Raw genomic sequence first — 22,718 nt, 5'->3', positions numbered from 1 at the left:
ACTCCGGAGTTTCTAAATCTGATTAGCATTTTCTCAGAGACTTTCCTGGGGGCTGCTAGCTGGGGTTGATTCGAGGTTTCTCTCCAAAGGCATCACGGGCCTCGGAGGCTATGCGTTCCCATTGGTCCGATTCTTGTTATTCTTCCTCACCTAGCAGCTGGGATGGCTAGCTGGAGCAGGAGGGTGGGTTTAGCTGCCATGGGGCCTTGGCCTGCATTATTCACGAATGACATTTAGCCCTGGATGAGGGGTTGCTAGGTCTCAGGACTCTAAAACAACTGGGGCTTGTCAGTGAACTTGGATCTTATTGAAGACAGGGTAATTACAGAGGGGAGAAACATCTTTTCCTGGGCATCTGGTCAGTTTGGGTCCTCAGGGATACAATTGCTCAGTGCTTCAAGCAAAGGGTGTGGCTGTAGATAGAGGGGACATTGTGTCCTGTTTAAAATTTTTGTTCCTGTGTCCACAGCACCGAATACCTTATGTGACTTTGTTCTGTGGCTGCGAAGGAGGCCTCCCAGTTCCTGTAACCCCGGAGGGGAAACCTGATGTGTTTCTTATTCGATGAACCCTCCCACCCCATCCCTTACCAGTTTGCTTATGGGATTATTTCCATTAGGGGTCGGACTGTGGAGTTCAAGGACTCACAAAGACAGAGCCAGTCCCCCATTTGACAGTGACCAGTCATCTTGGAATGTAGCTGGAGAGCAGGCACACACAAGATGCCAGAACTACCAAGGTTTGGAAGGTTTTCCCAGCAGATTTGCATGTTGGAGCAGAGGCATGGATGTAGTGCAGGGCTGATCCATGATTTTAGCATGATAAGAGCATGGCCTTGCCAGGTCAGGAAAGACAAATGACGAGGAAGAAGGAACTGGACTGAGATTGGAAGACAGAAGGAAGAGGGGGTGTAGCAGGAATCTTAAAAGTTCTTATTAATGAAATCAAACCTGAGCCAGTTATTGGGGTGAATGCTGGAGGGTCAGAGAACCAGAACAAGCCACAGCTACCTCACCTCACCAACTTCTCAGCTGGTCTTGTTTCCTCAGACTGGAGGCTTCTGTGTCCTCATCCCAATGGCTCTCAGCTGAACTGCTGCTTGAAAGCCTGAAGCTTAACCAGTCAAATGCTTCTAGTTTCTGGTCTTCATGCCTTATATATCTTTCTCTTTTTGCCATCACTCCCTGGGATTAAAGGCTCGCTTTCTGGGATTAAAGGTGTGATTCACCATGTTTGGCTGTTTCCAGCGTGGCCTTGAAGATCGAGGGATTTCTGCCTCTGGAATGCTAGGATTAAAGGTGTGTGTGTGCCACCATTTTCTAGCCTCTGTATCTAGTGGCTGTTCTGTCTCTGACCCCAGATAAGTTTATTAGGGTGCACAATATTTTGGGGAACATAATACCACCACAAGGGGGAATCTTGTCTAGTGAATTGCATGTTGTTATCTTAAGAGCTGTGTGTGTGTGTGTGTGTGTGTGTGTGTTCATGTGTTACATGTTCATAATGGAGGCAGAGGCAATAGATAGAGAGGAGGTCTATTAGAGCAAGTCAGCTGAAGCAATCTTATCAATCCTAGGGATTCTGAATTCTGTCATGATGTCATGTGACTTGAACAAAAATTGCCAAATTTGGACTTGACCAAAAATTGCTAAATCTGGACCTTACCACCTCAGGTCCAACCCATTGTTCAAATAGTCAAATCAAAATCTATATCTACACCTAGAGATAAAAATAATTACATAGATCTAGACAAATATATGTAAGTATTTTGCTTTGTCAATATGAAAATATATAATTTTTTTATAAAAACAAAAATTTCAATAATAAGAATGATACATGCTTATTACATAAAACTTAGCCAGTAGAAAACAGGAGAAAATTAGTCAAAATCACTCCACCTAAAGTAACTCCTGTTTAGTATTTTTTTTAAAGAATACTTTTATTTTAAACCTATTTATTTTTAAAGCTTTTATTTATTTATATTTTGTATGTATAAGTGTTTTGCCTGCATGTATGTGTGTGTCCCATGTGCATGCAGTGTCTGTGAAGGCTGGAAGAGGGGGTAGGGTACCCCAGAACTGGAGTCACTGACATTTGTGAGGTTCCATTTTTTTGTGGTTTAGTTCTGAACCTGGGTCCACCGGAAGAACAGCCAGTGTTCTTGACCTCTGAGCCATCTCTCCAGCCCCTAGACTATTTTTAATAGTCTTTTGAATTGTGCATAGGGTTTAAGAAGTAGAATCAACCATATTTAGATCCTGCCACTATTTATTTATTTGTTTGTTTGTTTGTTAGTTTTCCAGACAGGGTTTTTCTGTGTAGCCCTGGATGTCCTGGAACTCGCTCTGTAGACCAGTCTGGTCTTGAAAATTGTACCACCATTTTTTTTTTTTTTGAGATGAGATCAAGGCTGGCCTTGAACTTATGATTCTTCTTCCTCAGCCTCCTGAGTGCCTGGGATTTTAGGTGTGTGTCACTTGCTCAGCTTGGATCCTGCTGTTTTTCAGAGATAAACTTAACCTTTGACCTCAGAGCATCCTCACTTAGCACTGATGTCATCCTTCCTTTCTTCTCTTTTATGGTATCCATTCTCTGTTCTCACCGAACTGTTGTATCTTATTTTTTGTCCTTCCCTGTAAATCACTCCAAATCTTTCCTACCAATTAAAGAGTTCAACTTCTCAGGCTGTGCCCTTGGTGATGGAGGCCAGCGGAAACGTGTGAAGGATGGTGCTGCCTTCGCTGAAGCAGGCCTTCTCAGAGGATGGAGTTCCGTGAAGCTGTGGGGCCCAGAAGGGGATGTGGATGACTGGCAAGTCTTGAGGGCAGCTGAGAGGCATCCCTGCCGGCGAGCTGGGAGGAGTGTGGCCTCAGTCAGGAGCCAGCTGTGGGAAATGCACTGCATGTCTTCCCCAGCTCCTCACTGTGAGACGTGGATAACGGCTGACACATCTTTTGGCCAGCATGGTGTCAGGATTAAGTGAGATAAGAGGTGATGGCCTGCCAAGTAGATGCAGGATGAAAAAGGAGGTTTTACTGTAATTGCATCTAAGAGTTGTGATAGGTGGTGAAGCCAACTGCTCCGAACATTTCATGGTGAACATAAGGTCTCTGGAATAGTTCAGGGACACAATGCGTTAAGACCCTTTCCTCCACACTCCATTTGAAGGAGACAACGGCTGTTCCTCAGTAAATGCAGAGGAAACTGTCACTAGATGAGGTAGGGCATTCAAAAAGATGCACGCGGTCGTGCTGCCAGGTTTAACTGCGCATGCTTATAATCCCCGAGTCTGGGTAGCCTGAAGCAGGATCTTTGCCGTGAGTTTGAGGCCAGCCTGGGCTACAGAGTGAAATCCTGCCTCGAACAAACAAAAAGAGGTCCTAAGCAAACGTTGCTTAGATGCACAGGGCTTCCCTGGCGCAAAACCCGGGAGAGCTGAAGGTGAGAAGGGGGCAGGGGGGGCTGCTTCTGATTTGGGATGGTGTGGGTTCAGGGGAGGAGGGGTTGATGAGTCAGTGACTTAAAGAGGGTTCCCGGGCCGCAAGTGGATCTTCACTCCTGCTCATTCTTGGTTGGGACCTCCACAGTGCTGGTGCACTGCTCAGGCCCCCGGGGGTGCTCAGGCCTCCCCCTGGGGTGCTCAGGCCCCCCCCTGGGGTGCTCAGCCCTCCTGGGGTGCTCAGCCCCCCGGGGGTGCTCAGGCCCCCCCGGCTCAGTCTTTACCCTCCATCACCCTCTTGATCCAATCCACATAGTTGAGCACTTTGGTGTAGAAGCCGTACCCCTTGCCACACCCGATACCCCAGGACACAATGCCTGTGGCCACCCAGCGGAGAGTGCGATTGTCCCACACCACGTAGACGCTTCCGCTGTCCCCCTGGCAGACACTGTTCCTCTGAACCTCGTCCCCAGCGCAGAACATGCTGTCAGAAAACACCTCGGTCCGCTGCCTCTGGACGAGCCAGGCCTCGCAGGCCTCCCGGGGAGCTACAGGCAGCCTTGAGTATTTCATCTGGGTAGTTAACCAGCCATTCTCCACCCCAAAGCCGCTGACGTAGCCCCCCAGGCCGCTGCAGTAGAGCGTCTCACTGTCGGGCAGACAGACCGGGAGGAGGCTGGGGCCCAGGGTGACGCGGTGCTGGAGCTCCAGCAGGGCGATGTCCCCGGTGAAGTCGTGGGGCTCGTGCTGGCGGTAGTCTGGGTGCACCACGACCCTACGCACAGGGTGGCTCCCCAGTCTCAGCAGCTCGTCTACGTCTGTGTGGCCGAGAAACACTTCCACACTGCGGTTCTTCCTGAGGGAGACGCTGTCCTTGGGGTAGACGGTGTGGGCAGCAGTCAGGATCCATCTGTCGCCCAGCAGGGCTCCGCCCCCGCGCCCGTGGATGCTGGTGAAGGCTTGCCACGGGAAGTTGCCCAGCTCAGCTCGCCAAGATCCAGAAGCCTCTGGGTTCCGGGCAATGGGGATGACTGGTCTCCCACAGACTGCGAGAGGAGGGGGAAGGAGAACAATCAAGAGAACCAGGCAACTAGAGACCGGTGAGGTGCTGTGGGAGGTGAGAGGAGGCTCCCAGGTTAGGGGAGGCTCCCAGGTGTGGGGAGGCTCCCAGGTGTGAGGAGGTCCCCAGGTGTGAGGAGGCTCCCAGGTGAGAGGAGGCTCCCAGGTGAGAGGAGGCTCCCAGGTGAGAGGAGGCTCCCAGGTGAGAGGAGGCTCCCAGGTGTGAGGAGACTCCCAGGTGTGAGGAGACTCCCAGGTGAGAGGAGGCTCCCAGGTGTGAGGAGGCTCTCAGGTGAGAGGAGGCTCCCAGGTGAGAGGAGGCCCCCAGGTGAGAGGAGGCTCCCAGGTGTGAGGAGGCTCCCAGGTGTGAGGAGGCTCCCAGGTGTGAGGAGACTCCCAGGTGAGAGGAGGCTCCCAGGTGTGAGGAGACTCCCAGGTGTGAGGAGACTCCCAGGTGAGAGGAGGCTCCCAGGTGTGAGGAGGCTCCCAGGTGTGAGGAAGCTCCCAGGTGAGGGGAGGCTCCCAGATGTGAGGAGGCTCCCAGGTGTGAGGAGGCTCCCCAGGTGTGAGGAGGCTCCCAGGTGTGGGGAATCTCCCCAGGTGTGAGGAGGCTCCCCAGGTGTGAGGAGGCTCCCAGGTGTGGGGAATCTCCCCAGGTGTGAGGAGGCTCCCAGGTGAGAGGAGGCTCCCAGGTGTGAGGAGGCTCCCCAGGTGTGAGGAGACTCCCAGGTGTGAGGAGGCTCCCAGGTGTGGGGAATCTCCCCAGGTGAGGGGAGGCTCCCAGGTGAGGGGAGGCTCCCAGGTGTGGGGAGGCTCCCAGGTGAGAGGAGGCTCCCAGGTGAGGAGAGGCTCCCCAGGTGTGAGGAGGCTCCCAGGTGTGAGGAGGCTCCCAGGTGTGAGGAGGCTCCCAGGTGTGACTCTGCAGAGGGCCAGGACCTTCCAAATCCTGCCTGGGACGGGAGAGTGGGTCCTTGCCTCCTGGGCCTCCAACATCTTTGCACCATCCCTTAACTCGGACAGGGCTATCTCGGGTTCGAAGTTTGTCTTCAGTGCTTTTTTTGCCTGTTTCTGTGTCATCCTCTCTTTTGTGATGTATGTGGCCCCCCCACCCCACCCTACCCCAGGCTGCCCTTAGAGAGTTCTGTGGATCACATTGGTTAGGGCAACAGTGCTTTCATTTGAAAATAAGGATTTTACCAGGCATCTTGGTATAGGCTTGTAATCCCAGAATTTGGGAAACAGGCAGAAAAATCAGGAGTTCAAGGACATCTTTGGTTACATGTCTATTCTAGGGAGTTTGAGGCCATCATGGGCTATATGAGATGTCTCAAACACAAAACAACACAAATCAGAACAAAACAAAAAACCCAAAACTACCACCACCACCACCAACAAAACAAAACACAAAGAGTGAAGTGCTGTCCTAATGTGGATGACTTTGAAAGCGTTATCTAAGGGGAGGGCCAGCCATCAAAAGCTTCATAATATGTGATTCCATGGTATGAGATGTCCAGAATGGACAAATCCATAGAGGTAGAAAGTAGATTAGTGATCGACAGGGCATGGTGTACGTGTGTGTTTTGTGGGGACTGAACTCAAGACCTTATGTATCTTAGGCAGGTGGTCTACCACAGCCACCTCTCTGAGAGGTATCTTGACCTTTGGTTTTTGGAGAATGAGGGATAAGCTCCTTGTCTTCTTTTCTGGGCCCTCTTTACATCTTCTTCTTATGGACCTTCTGCCTTCACCTCCATTTTCCATTCCAGCACTTTCCTTTCACCCCATGTCCCAGCCCTCCCAGTAACATCAGAGGCCTGCTGGCATCTGGCCACTGCAACAGCACCAGGTGGGGAGCTACTCACCTGGCACACACTGAGGAACCTCTCCCCCATCCTGTCTGTCCTTCCAAGTCCCCAACGATGGGCAGCTGGGTGTCCCTGTGAGTAGAATGAAATAAAACAAAGAGTAAGTGCAGAATTGGGGCTGCCCAGTGAATAGGATAGGTACTCAGACGGCCTTAGGCCTTTTTGTAGGAGACAGATGGGAACTACTTCCTCAGCAGGCAGGGACTCACCAGTCTGTTCGGACTCATAATTGGAATCTTGGCCGAGGTTCTGAATCCTGGGAGGGTCAGCTCCAGGTGTGGTGGCAGCCTTAGAGTCCCCACTGGGCTGACTCACAGCTGTAGGGAAACAGCAGCTCTTAGGGCCTCACAGAGACTCACAAACCAGCAACTTGTGGGACGATTCTGGCTGTGTCTGTATGGTCAATGCACAAGACTCAGCAAAATCCATGCTGCTATTCACTGATCAGGTTTTTAATACTCCAAGAGCTTGAAAGCAGCTGTGAGAAGTGAGTTGTTGCCGAATATTTATTTAACTGGGCAAAGATGTTTCACTTCTTTAACCATGTAAAGATGTGTTGCATTTGCTTACATTGCAGAATATTGTTTAACTATGTAAAGAGGTGTTGCATTTGTTTAACTATGTAAAGAGGTGTTGCATTTGTTTAACTATGTAAAGAGGTGTTGCATTTGTTTAACTATGTAAAGATGCGTTTCTGTTTTACCTTGCCTGCCTAAGGTACCTGACTGGTCTAATAAAAAGCTGAATGGTCAATAGCAAGGGAGGAGGTATAAGTGGAACTTCTCAGCAGGGAGAGTAAGTAGGAGGAGGAATTTAGGCTTGGATGAAAAAGAAAAAGAGACGCCAGGGAGACACCAGGGGCCAGTCAGACACAGAGGAAGCAGGAAAGTAGGACATACTGAATGAAAGGTAAAAAGCTCTGAGACAAAACATAGATGAATAGAAAGAGGTTAAATTAAGTTAAGAGAGCTAATGGGACAAGCCTAAGCTAAGGCTGACCATTCATAATTAATAACAGTCCCCATGTCTTTATTTGGGAGCTGGTTGGCAGCTCAAAGAAAATTCCAATTACAGTGAGTTGTAAAGAAACTGGTCTTTCCAAACATAGCTGGTGGATGTATTAATTAGCAAAACTTCTTTGGTAGGAAGTCAAACAACTTCAAAATTTAAAAATGCAAATGTGTTATAACCTAGCATATGAATTTCTAAGAATTTACCATAAAGAAATGCTCACATCTGTGCTCAAAGATGTGCATGTAAGGATGTACACAGCCACATTGTTGGTGGCAAGAAAGTATCTATCCATGGGAGAGTCACTAAATACACATTACAGCATCAAGGGAATATTGTGTGTTATTAAAACCAATGATCACCAGCTGGGCGGTGGTGGCACACGCCTTTAATCCCAGCACTCAGGAGGCAGAGCCAGATGGATCTCTGTGAGTTCAAGGCCAGCCTGGGCTACAGAGCAAGATCCATGATAGGCACCAAAACTAGACAGAGAAACCCTACCTCAAAAAACCAAAAAAAAAAAAAAAAACAAAAAAAAAACAAAAAACAAAAAAACAAAACAAAAAAAAAAACAACCAAAAAACCCCCCAACAAAACAAAAAAAAAACAATGATCACCATATACATGAGAGATGGCCTTTAAGACACACTGAATTTGGGGCTGGAGATATGGCTCAGCAGTAAAGACCATTTGCTGTTCTTCTCGAGAATCCAGGTTCAGTTCCCAGGACCCAGGACTCTAGTTCTCGGTGATCTTTCTCCCTCTTCTGGCCTCTGCAGGTACTAGGCCCACATATGGTACACAGACATACATGCAAACAAAACACTCATATACATATAATAAAAATAAATAAATCTAAAAAAACAAATCTTTAAAAAAAAGGCATACTGAACTTAAAAAATGGTAACCTCGCTGGGCAGTGGTGGCGCACGCCTTTAATCCCAGCACTGGGGAGGCAGAGCCAGGTGGATCTGTGAGTTCGAGGCCAGCCTGGGCTCCAAAGTGAGTTCCAGGAAAGGCGCAAAGCTACACAGAGAAACCCTGTCTTGAAAAACCAAAAAAAAAAAAAAAAAGGTAACCTCAGGACATTCTGTACACTGTGCAATAAACAGATGCAATGTATCTTCAAGGGTATGCAATGCCTTTGGAAAAATATCTAGTAGATGGACAGCAGGGCTGTTTCTGGAAAGTGTGGTCAGTGACAAAGGCCAGAGATCAGAGAAGTCTCACTTTTCACACCTTAATTTAAAAAAAAATTATTATGTGCAAACATTATCTTCCCAAATAATGAGCCACTATTTGAAAATCTAGAATTTCCCTTACTAATGTGGCTTTCTGATTTCTTTTGATCTGCACACAGGGCCTGTAAACTTTCCTGGAATTAATGGATGGCGCCAACAGTGACTGCCTCCTAACTAGGCTGCTCACTAGCAGGGTCAGCACAGGGACAGGAATAGAGTCAGTTCAGGTCTCCCCAGTCCCTGAGCCTCACCTGTCACTCATGCTCCCAATTGGCTCTTCAAGGGGTCCGGGACCAGGGATAGGGTCACAAAGTTTCTCTCCCTATATTCTGGGAGGGACCCTCACCTATGGCTTGGTAGAGAGCCAGGAAGCCTTTGTGGAGGTGTGCGACCTTGTTCTGGGAAGAAGAGTGTGCCCGGAAGGTCAGCCGCAGACTCCTCCCTGAGGATACAAACTCCCTGTGACCAGGAGGGCTCTCCAGAGAGGAACCCTGCTGTCCACACAGCCGGATTGCATCTGCTCCTCTGCTTGAAATCTGAAAGAGGAAAGAGAGGACAGGAAGTGTGAGGCAAGTCTGTACCTCTGGCCACAGAAGGCAGAGTCTGCCTTTACTCCATCCACCTCTGCCTGGAAGTGATGCACCCCATGGAGCTCAGAAGCTGTTCTTGTTGAGGTCTGCCTGAATTAGCTGTCTCTCGTTATCATTTTCGACTCCCAAGTTTCTCCCAGAGTGATCATGTATTTGACTCTCTCTTATGTCTGCTGTAATTACCTTGTAAAACTTACTCTGCTTTCCGTCTTCCAGAAGATTCCTTGTGAGCCCTGGGCATTCTGCACTTCTCACTAGACTGTAAATTCTAAGACTATATCTGCTTTGTGCAAAATTGGGTCCCTGGTGCTTGTAACAGCCCTTTAGACCTTAGCACAACTGACGCCATGATGGAGGTGCCATTCAAGCTGTAAAACCCAGCACGCTGACGGCACCGCCTGCCAAAATGAGAACAAAGACCTAATCCAACCAAGTCCATAGTTCTGGGAAAGTCTTTAACATATGAACTTTGTTGTTAGCAGCTTCTGTAGTTCTGCTTCTGGCTAACTGTTCTTCTTAACTGAAGTAAGTATGTCAACCAGGACTTTTTTTGTGTGTGTGAGTGTGTTTAAAAGCTCACTCTGAGAAAGATTTGGGGCCACACTGGAATATCCCAGTGTAGTCACTGGCTGGCTAATAAAGACTTTTTCTTTTCTTTACTTTTCCTTCCTTCATTTTTTTGTAACCCTGGCTGTCCTAGAACTTACTTACTCTGTAGACCAGGCTGGCCTCGAACTCAGAGATCCTCTGCATCCCAAGTGCTGGGATTAAAGACATATGTCCTATTAGCTTAAACTCATGTCTGAGTAGTAGTCTCTGGTGGATACTCCACAACATTTCTGGAGGTTCCACCGAGGCTCCTAGAGACCAGACCTCAAGACACAGGGGATCTCAGATCCCCTCAGAACAGTGGTCAAAGGATGCACATCTGGAGATGTTCCAGGTCCCCAGGACTCCTTTTGATCAATGGCTGCCTAATGACACTTCAGAGAAGTCTGACACTTCCACCCCAAAGGGAAATAAATTAGAAAGTTGCCTGGTCTGTCACCTCCTGAGGTAGTCTGGGTAGGGTGCCTTCTGTTTGGACTCATAGGAAAGGTTGGACATGGTCCCTGATCCAGTGCCCAGGATCCATGTGAGATGTCTCTGGATCCCTGTCTCTCTCTCTCTCTCTCTCTCTCTCTCTCTCTCTCTCTCTCTCTCTCTCTCTCTCTCTCTCTCTCTCTCTCTTTGTCTTTCCCCTGCCTCCCCCCCCACCAGGCTTAAGAACTATGTCTCTTGTTGGGGACCTGGATCCTTCTGGCCCTGCCAGGTCCCCCAGAGGAAGCGTACAACCTTCCCCTGTCCCACTCCTGGAGTGCCTGTTCTGTTACTTGACTCCTGCTTATGGTCTGGGTCGGTCTGGTCCCTGTGTGGAGGAGGGGACAGGCCAGGCCTCTCTGTCCAGGGCTCCCTGTCATCTAAGCAGAATGCACAGGGCGGGAGGAAGAGTTCCCCTAGGGTGTGCATTCTCTCTGCTCCCCTGCCTGCTCTAAGCAGCCCTAGGAAAGGGGGGAAAGTGGGTTCTGCTCCTTCCTCTTTCATGGTTTATGCCTTCTTCTCAAGCAATGAGCTGTATAACTGGAAAACTAAAAACAAACTGGCCCTGGGCCTGGCAAGGGGATCATCGCTAGACATGCAGCCTCGATAGACTGAATTTTCCCTTCTGTTCAGCACAGACCAAGGAGACTTACACAATTATCACTAGGTCATTGTTAGAAGTATGAAAGACAGCTGCTGAAAAATTTCCTTTGTCATCCAGTCATCCACAGGCATTAGAAAAAAAATCATAAAAGCCAAAAAAATCTAAAGGTATAAATAGGTTCCAGCAGCTGGAGGTAGTTCAAAGGTGTTTAACAACAGAGAACTGATTGAGAGATGAGAACTTTTTCATAAACTGAAGAACACTGTCACCTTCTCTTATATTCAACTAACCAGTTCATCTACCCTTGTCCAGATTAAACAATATTCAATGACCCTGGAACAAAAGGGAAAATTGTAGTCCATATTGCCTGGTTTGGAGAGACAGGCATTCTGGTGCCCTGCCAGTCACCCTGGAATACACCTCTCCTGCCTATGAGGAAACCTGGGACCTCTGGTTCTCATGAGTCTGGTTCTTCCAGAGAAACAGGTGCTCACTGTCTTGGACCTGAAAGATGCATTCTTCAGCCTCCCATTGGCAGAGGTGAGTCAACCACTATTGCTTTTAAATGGACAGACCCAGAAGGAGGTTACAGAGGGCAGCTTACCTGGACCAGATTGCCCCAAGGATATAAAAATTCTTCAACTCTGTTCGATGAGACACTAAATATTGACCTCCTGCCCTCTGTCAGAGGTATTGCCACCTCGGGGTCCTGGAGTTTTCAGAAAAAGTCAGGCCTCCATACACCAGCACAAAGTGGAACACTGAGTCTTTAGTCTGGACTGAGACTAAACGAAAGGCATTTGAGGCTTTAAAATCAGCTCTGACTTCTGCTCCAGGCCTAGCACTTCCAGATGTCCCCAAACCTTTTCATCTCTTTGTCCATGAAACAAGAGATGTTACAAAAGGGGTTTTAACCTCAACTTTGGGGCCATGGAAATGCCCTGTGACAAACCTGTCCAATGACTGGACCCTGAAGTTACAGAATGGCCCACCTGTCTAAGCTGTGACAGCTACTGCCAGCCTAGTAAAAACACATAAACAAGTTAACTCTGGGTCAGGATCTTATAACTCATGATGTTCATCGGAATGCTGGCTGTCTAATGCCTGTGTGACCCGGTACCAGGCCCTGCTCCTGGACCACTCTCTAGTGCAGTTTGAGAAACCCACCACCATCAATCCTGCTACCCCCTTGCCTGATGATGACTTTTAGATGCTTATCCGTGACTGTAACGAGACGAAAGATGAAACCAGGTACATGGGAGCTGCAGTAGTTTAACTGAAATAATTGGGACCCAAACTGGGTACCTCAGCCCAGAGAGCAGAACTGACTGATCTGACCCAGGATCTCAGATGGGGAAAAGGAAAGTCCGTCATTGTATACCTGGACAGTTGTTATGCTTTTACTACCGTGAATGCCCACAGAATGATCTGTAGAGAAAGGGCTTCTCGCCACTGGGGAAAAGAACATTAAAAGTAAAGAGACAGTCTTGGCCCTCCTGGAGGCTGTTTGGCTTCCCCTCTAAGTTGGTCTCCTCCACGGCCAACGACACAGAAAAGATGGCTCCCCGGAGGCAGGAGTAACTGCACTGTTGACCCGGCAGCCCAAGTGGGTTCAAGCGCAGTGGGGTCTATAGATATTCTGACGACAGACCCCAAGTCAGTGCAGCCTACCACTCCACGGTACAACCAAGAGGAAACAGAGGATGCAAAAAATAGACAGCTGGAACCCACAGGTTGATGGAGGACACCAGAGGGAAAGATCATTCTCCCAGAAACAACTAGAAGGATTCTGGTAACCGACCTTTACCAGGCTACTCATCTGGGGTCCACAATACTTTCTGAGTTGCTCAGGCCAAGATATATATACAGGACAGTCTGGCATGGGATCTCAGCCAGATGCTGGGTTTGTGCTCAGGTAAAACCAAATCAAACCAAAACAAAACAGTGTACCCTATGCAGGAAGGGGTCTGAATGAGAGGCTAACATCCTGGTGAGCTCTGGGGAAACTGAGTTCACCGAGATCCAATCTCATGAGCCCAGAGTGCTCAGGCCCTCGGCTGCTGTGCAGCACATCTGTCCCTGAGAGCCATCCTGCACCACAGCCTCCACCAGTCCCCATCTAGCTCAGTTGGTAGAGCATGAGACTCTTAATCTCAGGGTCATAGGTTTGTGCCCCATGTTGGGTGCCACGTAGAGCAAGAAATCTACGGGAGTCTGCTTAAGATTAGGGAATTTATTAGGGTATAAATTGAGGAAATACACTCATGAATATACAGCTGAGTAAGCACCTGAAGTCGTCCTCTGTTCTGACTGTGAATGAATCTACCTGGCAGTCTGCTCATGGCAGGAAGCAGGAACAGGGAGAAGCAGGAACAGAGAGAAGGGACCTTGTGACCCCTCTCCCTCTCCTTTTAAGAGGTCACATACAACAGCAAGAAGAACCTTCAGGCTGTATAGCCCAAGGCCATGGGCAGAGCAAATACCACCACATTGCCTGCCAGAGAAGGATACAAACACTTGCTAACTTTTATAGATACCTTTTCCAGGTGGGTAGAAACATTACCCACCCAGACTGAAACTACTCAATAGTAGTAGCTTAAAAGTTCCTCCAGGAACTGGTTCCCTGGTTTGGCCTTCCCCTAGAAGTGGGGTTTAACAACGGCCTAGTTTTCATAGCCAAAATATCTCAATTAGTAGTAAAAGCTTTATGTATGGATTGGAAACTTGATTGTATATGTAGACCTCAGAGTTCTGGGCAGATAGAAAGAATAAAGGATGTTAACAAAAACAAACAAACAAACAAACAAACAAAAAACAAAAAACGAACAAAACTATCATTAGAGTCCAGCGAAGGGTGGATAGACCCCTTTCCCTTTGCTTTGCTTTTGACCTGTTGCATCCCATATAGGGAGGGATTTCCCCCCTATGAGATTATGTTTGGAAGACCTCCCCCACTACTTCCCAGGCTCAGACACCAGCAGTTGACAGAACTCACTAACCATTTCTTTCTCAAGTCACTACAGACACTCCCTTCCTCCACAAATGCTATTCACTGGACTATCCAAAAGACCCAACCAACCTCTGAGTCCACCACCAGTTTCTCCTTATTTGAGTCTGGTGATACTGTCTGAGTCAAGCAGGTAGCCAAAGGGGAGCTAGAACCAACTTTGAAAGGATGCTACCTAGTGATTCTCTCCGCTCCTATTGCTCTGAGTGAAGGTAGCTGTCATTACACTACGGATCCATCACACCCAGGTCAAGAATGGAAGCTACCACCATGGCTGCTGCCACTGCCAGCAAATGGACGGTCTCTGGACTATGGGCCCATTAAAATGAAGGTTTCACTAGGTCCTGGGCCCTCCCTCTCTCTGCCCCTTCACTTCCTTCTGAGTCTTATTTTGGTATGAATACACGGTTATGATCCAGGGCCCACTGCCCTCAGATCTGGACCTGGGAACCGAGGAAGACAGATACAGGGAAGGCGTTAGAATGTGATCATAGACCTGCAACCCATATTCATCTTGACCTTTGCTCACTGATGTCCACTTTAAATGTTTGATTGCATTGTGTTGTAGCCCACGATGTTTCCTAGTGGCTGTACCCAGCAGGACTGCATAAGAGGTTGATTGGACCACGGGCCGTTGTATTAGGTGATCATAAGGGTCTACACTTGACTGTAACTAGCCAGGGGGAGGTCTTTTGGTCCACCCCTTGGTATTGTTATAACTAGATCTTTGGAATAAAGTTCTGGGCCGGTGTATAAGGATCCAGGCTCACTTGAGTCTATCCTGTGCTTTCTCTCTGTTTCTCTTTCCTCTGTTCTAACTAAGTCTCTTATTCCTCATTCCTCAAGAGTCCCTGGGGTAAATAATGGTGGGGGCTGGTCCCCCACAGCATTGAAAAAGAGAAAGGATGTGGGGGTTTATCTTTTGAGATAGGAACCCAGAGTTTATAACTCTATGCATGCCCCACAGCTGGGCCCCCTAGTTGCCAAGAACAAGGGAATTTCCATTGCAAAAACTGGGGTTGTGAAACTGAGGCTTCCTGGAAAATTCCTTAATAAAGATTATGGCCTTTGGGAAACAGGGAAAACATGGGGAATCGGACTTTATGCCACAGGAAGGGACCCTAGGGACAGAGTTAAACCACCCCTTAACAGGCCAGGATCTATTTCTGAACTAAAACGACAGCTGGATTCCCTTGCAGAAGTAGTCCTACAGAATCAGAGAGGTTTAAACTTTCTTCTCATGAGATAAGGGGGGGGGGGGGTTATGTACGGCTTCAGAAGAAACCTGTTGTTTCTATGCTAATTAATCAGGAGTAGTTAAAACAATCTTGCCATGGTCGGGGAAGAAACTCAAAAGTCTCAAAGATATAAATGAAATAATTGATATCAGTGTCTGTTCTCTTGGTCCTGCTGGCCAGGGACTCTGCTATCAGCACTGGCTGGGCCTTAATTCTCATTCTGATTGGATTAACAGCAGGGTCTGCCACCTCTTAAACTAAATGGCCAATTATGTGTCAATTCACTAAAATGAATGGTCCTTAGGACCAACTACACCTCTTTAGAGCATGATGAGTCCATGATTTGACTCATTCACAAAGATCAGTGGGGAGTGTAACAGGCCCCAGACCTTAGTAGGACCCCAGACCTTAGCACAACTGACTTCCCGATGAAAGTGCCATTCAGGCTGTAAAACTCAGCTTGTAGACAGCACCACCTGCCAAAACGAGAACAAAGGCCTAATCCATCACAGTCCATAGTCCTGGGAAAGTCTCTAATGTCCGAACCTTGCTTTTTGGCTTCTGTAGTTCCACTTCCGGCTAACTCTTTTTGCTAACTGAAGTATGTCAGCCCAGGATATGTTTTTTGGTGCTTAAAAGCTCACCTTGAGAAAGGCTCTGGGTGATTCACTGGGATCCTGAACACCCAGTCTCCGGCCAGCTAATAAGCTCTCTATTGGCTTAAACCTATGTCTGAGTAGTCTTCTCTGGTAGATTCCCCACAACAGCGCTCACCACAGTGCCTCTAGCGCCCCTGCTTTGAATCAGAGTATACACACATTAGTCCCAACCTGTCACCTTCCATTTTTCTGAGTAACCTTCTACAGCCAACGTCTGTGAAGCAATAAGACCCTCTCTGGAGGCAGCCTGGGCTTCATGCCCTTTCTAGTTTTCTCTTGGCTAGTCTTCCTCTTGTTCTGTTCACTCTACACGAAATCCTTACAGTGTGTGGGAACCCAGGGACATAAAATATACATGATGTGGGTGTACTGGAGACTGGACAATCTTGGCTAGAACATGTGTAGAGGTCAGAGGTCAATAATTTATTGTTGTTATCCACCTCATTTTCTGAAACAGGGTCTTTCACTGAACCAGGACCTTGCCACTTCAGCTAGGTTAGCTGTCCAGTAAGCCCTGAGATGCACCTGCCTGTGCCACACCCCATCTGGCACTGGGGTGGCAGCCATGTGCTGCCATGCCTGCCTTTTGCGTGGTAACGGGGATTGGAACTCTTGCTTATGAAGCGAGCACCTTACCCTCCAAGCACCTCCCAGTCATTTTTACTTTTTCTTTGTTAGTTTTGAGTCAACATTTCATGTAGCCCATGCTAGCCTCGGACTTGCTGTATAGCTGAGGTTGGCCGTGAATTCTGCATCCTCTCACCTCTACCTCCCAAGAACTGGGATTATAGGTATGCACCATCATGCCTGGCTAACCCTCCAATTTCCTTTTTATCTCTTCTTATGAACTGTCTGATAAATGAAATCACTCGGGCTGCTAACTAGCAATGTAGATCAACATATAACTGAGAGCCATAGACTCATTAAATCTAGATTTTGCTCTTTGTCAACTCACGGTGGGACATGGGACTTTCTTTTCTTTTGTGTGTGACTTTCTGTGGGAGCAGAAAGGAGGGAGAGATCGTATCCTTGAACTTGAACTCTTCAATGAAAAGGGAAGAGTTAGTCTGGGATTAAAATTGTCCATGATTAAAGAGGAACTGGGCTCACGCAGGTGCCCAGTAGACACAGGCTGAATTGAATACGGTCGTGGCCCGTTAAATCAGAAGTCATAAATATGTGTATTTAAGGGCTGAGGATTTTGCTCAGTGGTAGAGCTCTTGCCTAGCATGTGAGAAGCCCTGGATGAGAGTTCTGGTGCTGCCGCTCCCCAGGGACTTAGCATTAGACCCGGTGCTTCTATTACCAGGTATTTCTCTCTTTCCTACTTCAGACTCCACTGAGACGACACCAAAGACACACAACGGCACGCACAGGCAAGCACGGGAAGAGTCAGAGGAGGTGACGGCCATAGCAGGTGGAAGCTAGGATGTAGATGGCAAAGTGGGGAACCGAATTTGGAAAAGGTGGAAACCAGCACAAAGCCAGTAGGTTCTCACCACCGAACTGTGCACTTTCAGGGTTCAGCAGAACCAAGAACCTTTCAGGCAAAAAAAGATGAGAGAAGGCTAACGAGAGGCCAACAGACAGGAAGTCTGGGTGGGAAGATGTCAGGATACTATGTCCTGGTCCCCAGCCGATGGTCCACCTTGGAGGAAGATGTGAATTTAAATCAGAAATCCTGGATTGAGGTCCCTAGGTACACAGTACCCAAAAAAATAAAATGAATGCCTACCAACCACTGGGAGGCATCCTGTTCCTTGGTCCCTGGTCCCAGCTTGTTTCCTGAATGATGGGATCCCTGAGCAGGAAACTGGAGGGGATCTTTCTGGGGAAAGCTTCTGCCCCAAACAACATCTACACACTGAACTTTGGGAGCCCCCGAGACACCTCTAGGTCACCCTGTTAGTGCTGTCTACTATGATCTGGCTATTTCAAAGCAATAGTGCTAGGAGCTGGTTCTCATAAAAGGTTACTAATGTGTCTGTGTCTTCATTGAGAGAGTGGGTTAGTTATTGCAGAACTGTGATCCCATTGAAAAAGATGAATTAGGTCCGGTTTTCCCGTGTCTTGCCAGCTTATTTGCCATCCCACCATATTATGGCAGCAGGAAGCCCTCTCCTCACCAGCACCACGCTCTTGGACTTCCCCAGTCTCCAGACCCTGAGCAAAATGAACTCCTATTGTTTACAAATTACCCAGCATTTTGTTACAGCAGCAGAAAATGAACTGAGAAAATGAACTGAGATACCATTTTCAAACCCACCATTTGACGAGTTTTAGCTATTCACAGAGAATTTAAAATCAGCAGCTTTGTGTTTTAGTCTTAAATAAAAATGGTCAGGCAAATAGTATTAGACATTGCAAGAAAGCCTCTCGGATGAAAAGCAGAGGTGGATATAAGCAAACAGTGAGAAAAGACATTGGATAAAATATCGATGGTACAGAAAACAGGAAACATTTAAAACTAATCCCCACGAGAGGGGAACAAGTAGATATTGCGAATGTCCGATAAGGACCACATATTTAGAAAGAATTCCTTGTGAAGAAACCACTAACTAAAATGCTTGAACATAAAGATGAGGAAATCTGGGCTCAAAACATAGTTCAGGGGCAGAGTGTTTGTCAGGATGCGTGAGGCCCCCGTCAATGCCTGGCATCACAAAAAAAGAAAGACAAAAAAAAAAAAAATCCAGAAAGTGGGGCAAAAAAGACAAAGAGCTGGAAACCAGAATAGAACAGAGAACTCAACTAGAGAATCGGTCCACAACACAGGATAGCTGAAGTGCAGGAGAGATTGGGGGTCACAACCACCTGTAACTCAGCTCCAGGGGATCTGATATCCTCTTTGGTCTTCACTGGCACCTGCCAGCACATGTACACACAAGCACATGTGCACGTGTATACACACACACACACACACACACACACACACACACAAATAAAAAAAGAACAAGGAAAGAAGCAGTTATCTATAAATTATTAAATAAATAAGGCAAGAACATTCCCAGAACTGAAGGACTAGGCTAACCCCACACTGTGAGCGAAGAGCCATCTGTATCATGGCACATCAAATGAAAGTTCAGAACACTGAAATAAAGAAAATGTTTACAAACTATATAGAAAAGTGGGAGACTGAGAATGATAACACCTTCAGACTTTTAAACAATACTAGAGATAGAAGACGATGTTATCAAAATTCTGGAAGAAACATGACTTCAAATCTGGAGTAATACACCCAGATAAACTGTCCATCCACAGTGTACCCTCAGGGTAGAACCAGGCTATCTGGAACTTAACATACCCTTTCTAAGGAAGTTTTTGGAGAATGACTCCTAGGAAACTCAGAAGCTGGAGAAGAAAGGAAATGTAATTGCCATATACTATGTGCTCAACACACTATATGTGTTTAAAGTCTTAATAGTGTGAATAATAATATTGGTTTTCTTAAATTAATAATATAGGAAAATGAGAGGAGGGTGAGGGGTATTGTGGGTGGTGAAGATCTGATGGCTGGAGCCAGTACTCACCTTCTGTAAGTGGAAGTTCAGAGAGAAATAAAAATGAAACAAACATTCAAAACTGTGTAATAGGACAAGTATGTCATTTGTACACATGAAGGTAAACAACATGGAGACCGCCAGGTTGAAAATGATTGCCCTTGGGGTAGGCTGAGACTACCCTTTCTCATTATAATCCTTGAAGAAATCTGATTTTTTATTCCCTCTCTCTCTTTCCTCTCCTCCTTTTTCTATACAGAGGATTGTATCTAGGATCTTGGCAAGTCCTCTACCAGTGCGCTGTATTCCTCTTTTTTTTTTTTTAAGTATTTTAATCAGATTTATAACCAAAATACTCAGAAGGCTGAGGCAGGAGGATTGTGAGTTCAAAGCTAGCCTGGGTAACTTATTTTTTTGTTTTTTGAGACAGGGTCTCTCTATATAGCCCAGGCTGGCTTTGAACTTTTGATCTTCCTGCCCTAGCCTTTTAAGTTCTGGGATAACAGGCTTGAACCACCACATCTGGTTAGGATTTTGACTTAAGAAAATTATATGCATGTCTTATTTTGACATAAATAAAATTTAACCCAAAAGAGAACATAAACTATGATTTAAAAATACTCTTATTTTGAATAGTGACTTTGTTGTGGTTTTATGACATCTCCTCCCAGGTGAACTTGAAACTTTAATCATCTGTCATTAATTATGTCCAGTTTCCTAATCCAATAGAGTAGGCATTCAACAATACCTAGAGACTGCGAGGTCCCAGACCTTTGACTAGATAGTAGACCAGCAATATTTATGTGGCTCTTTGTAAGTCCAAGTCCTCCAAGCCCAGGGCCGTCCTGCAGCCTTCTCTCTTGCTTGGTGGGTCTCAGTGGGTTGCCAGGGACGGAGATGGGAGAGTGGGAGTCTGTGTACTGGATGGACAAGCCATTGTTTCCCAGGTTAGCTAGGTCCTGGGACCTCTGACTTGGACACTTAATCCCTTTTCTAGATGGGTGATTCAGGGTAGAGCAACGTCCCACTGCCCATGGGCGGCTCCCTCCCCAGAGCCCCTTGCCCAGCTCACTGTGACAGAGTCCCCTTCACAGTCTGGGGATGGCTCCAGATCGAAGTCCTGGAAGATCAGCCTCACGGCAAACCCCTCTGGAGCCTCGATGTCAGTGTGGCTCTCCTGGCCTTTGAGATATGGCTCTGGGTATCCGGGGGATGTCAGTTGCTGCGGTAGCTGCTGGGCCAAGAGCACAGAGGCCTGTGTAGGGCAAGTATGGAGGATTCCCCAAAGGACCAGCCAGCACCTGTAAGTGAATGGGGGCGACAAGATGAGGCCATGTAGCTCTACCAGAGGCCTACGAATATATCGGTTTGTAGCAAGTGATGGTAAGGGATTGAGAGGCTTAGGGGCCAGGAGCTGTGTCCTTAGCCTCAGACTGTGGGCACCTCTTCATGCCACTTTCCTCACCCGAATCTGTGTAGGTTCCTGTGTAGGTTCCTCCACAGCCTGACCTCCAAGACTGCAGGGTTCCTAACCTGTGAAGACATTGCGATCGCTCTTTTCTCCCATGAGTCTCTCTAAACCAGATAGCCACCTGCCTCAGCCAGGCTTAATCCCATCCTGGAGTACAAGTTAGGGCCATTTAAACATGATTCCTGGCTCAGAGCATTGACAGACCACTTTTAGGCAAATTCAGTTCCCTCTGGGTCGTCACTGACCCTCCCCCTCTGTGTGTGTGTGTGTGTGTGTGTGTGTGTGTGTGTGTGTGTGTATGCAACTCTGTATATAGTTCCTCTCTCCCTGCCCGCCCCCTCACCCCCCCCCTTCCTCCTCCCGTGCCTTCTATGGGTAAACTCACATCTTGCCCATGGAGCTTGTGGAGGGAGAACTCCACAGGTGGTTCACAGCTCTGGGACCTGACATCTGGAACCCACGAGAGTGCTTGGCCCAGGCCAGGGAACAGGGGGTGGAGCTAGAGGAGGCCTTTGGGGAGAAGGCAGAAGTTACTGGAAATGAGTTAAGATTCTCTGGGTTCAGTGCCACCTGCTGTCAGACTGAGGAATAGCTCTCACCGGAATTGAAACCAAAAATCTTCAAAACCATGCTGGGGGACAGAGCAGAGTCAGGGAGGGTTGACCCTTTTGTGGGGGGTGGTCATGGTGAGGTAGAGGCTTATATAACCCAGGCTGTCCTCAAACTTGCTATGTGGTGGAGGCTGGTCTTGAACTCTGTTCCTTCTGCCTCTTCTACAGCACTAGGATTAAAGCTGTGTCCCCCCAACCCCCCAGCTCTTGTTTGTAGTTTTGAAACAGGATCTCACTTTGTAGCCCAGGCTGCTGTGGCACTCACTATGCCGTCCAGACCGGCTCCAAAACTTATGGCGATCCTGCTGCCTTAGCCTCTGGCGTGCTGGAATTGCAGGCCCATACCCAGCTCTTCTGAAGTATTTTACCACACGTGTGTGTTGTGGATGGTGTTTCTTACGACCTGACTGATGCCTTTAGTGGGCTAGTCTGTCCTTCGCCCTCATTTGCATTACCAGTCTGCCTCTTGGAGAACTTGAAGTTTGTGACCCATGACCTTGAGCTTTCTTGTCCTCTCTTTCTTGGTCAAGAATGGGTGAGTTCCTGCACTTAGTCATTTGAGCCCCAACCACAACATCCGGAGGCTCCTCGTCTAGCAGGGTCTGGGCTGTGGTCCAGCCCAGCGATCTCCGAATCCCTAGGGACTCAACTCACGCTTTAGGGCCAGTACCAGGAGCCACAGCTTGAGTTGGAGGCTTTCTCCCTGCGCCCACTGAGGAAGCCCGCTCACCTATGGCTTGGCGGGTGTGAGAAGGCTGGGAAGCACAGTGGAGGTTGGCTGGCCCGTTCTCAGAGGAGGCAGGTGTGCAGCAAGGTTTGCACTCCAGAGCCAGTTGCTTCTTCCGTTTTACATCTGGTTACTCAGCTTCTCACAAAAGCAACGCGTTACAAACCGAGGGCGTAGTGTGGGGTTTGAATGAGGGTGCTCCCCGTAGGCCGGGGATGCTCCCCGTAGGCCGGGGATGCTCCCCGAAGGCCGGGGATGCTCCCCGAAGGCCGGGGATGCTCCCCGAAGGCCGGGGATGCTCCCCGTAGGCCGGGGGTGCTCCCCGAAGGCCGGGGGTGCTCCCCGAAGGCCGGGGGTGCTCCCCGTAGGCCGGGGGTGCTCCCCGAAGGCCGGGGATGCTCCCCGTAGCCTGGGGATGCTCCCCGTAGGCTGGGGATGCTCCCCGTAGCCTGGGGATGCTCCCCGAAGGCTGGAGATGCTCCCCGTAGGCCGGGGATGCTCCCAGAAGGCCGGGGATGCTCCCCGTAGGCCGAAGATGCTCCCCGTAGGCCGGGGATGCTCCCCGTAGGCTGGGGATGCTCCCCGTAGGCTGGGGGTGCTCCCCGAAAGCTGGGGG

General features: G+C 48.3%; 1 protein-coding gene across 2 annotated transcripts; it reads right to left on the bottom strand.

Moving 5' to 3' along the window:
- Positions 1-2,250: 2,250 nt before the first annotated feature.
- C1rl (complement C1r subcomponent like) lies at positions 2,251-21,294 on the bottom strand. 2 transcript variants are annotated; one of them, XM_042274085.2, is made up of 6 exons: positions 21,150-21,294; positions 20,366-20,594; positions 8,962-9,151; positions 6,573-6,680; positions 6,361-6,435; positions 2,251-4,485 (listed from the first exon to the last, which is right to left on the bottom strand). In XM_042274085.2, exons 1-6 carry the CDS (start codon positions 21,212-21,214, stop codon positions 3,713-3,715), a joined length of 1,440 nt encoding a protein of 479 aa, XP_042130019.2. In that variant the 5' UTR covers positions 21,215-21,294; the 3' UTR covers positions 2,251-3,712. The 2 variants fall into 2 exon arrangements, with proteins under 2 accessions (XP_042130019.2, XP_042130018.2); XM_042274084.2 differs by lacking the exon at positions 21,150-21,294 and adding an exon at positions 20,759-20,853.
- Positions 21,295-22,718: the final 1,424 nt, after the last annotated feature.

The sequence above is a fragment of the Peromyscus maniculatus genome, chromosome 3, assembly GCF_049852395.1.
Source record: "Peromyscus maniculatus bairdii isolate BWxNUB_F1_BW_parent chromosome 3, HU_Pman_BW_mat_3.1, whole genome shotgun sequence".
NCBI classification, from domain to species: domain Eukaryota; kingdom Metazoa; phylum Chordata; class Mammalia; order Rodentia; family Cricetidae; genus Peromyscus; species Peromyscus maniculatus.
Note: the sequence above shows the minus strand (reverse complement) of the source record. Positions and strands in the feature narration are given on the sequence as shown.

What these genes read in the sequence shown, in the direction of transcription:
- C1rl (XM_042274084.2), bottom strand. Translation starts at nt 20,838, where the DNA reads ATGTCTTCACAGGTTAGGAACCCTGCAGTCTTGGAGGTCAGGCTGTGG. An exon ending in GTGAAGGGGACTCTGTCACA is followed by an intron (nt 9,152 to 20,365) that starts GTGAGCTGGGCA and finishes TTCCTCTTTCAG; the next exon opens with ATTTCAAGCAGAGGAGCAGA. An exon ending in TTATGAGTCCGAACAGACTG is followed by an intron (nt 6,436 to 6,572) that starts GTGAGTCCCTGC and finishes TTCTACTCACAG; the next exon opens with GGACACCCAGCTGCCCATCG.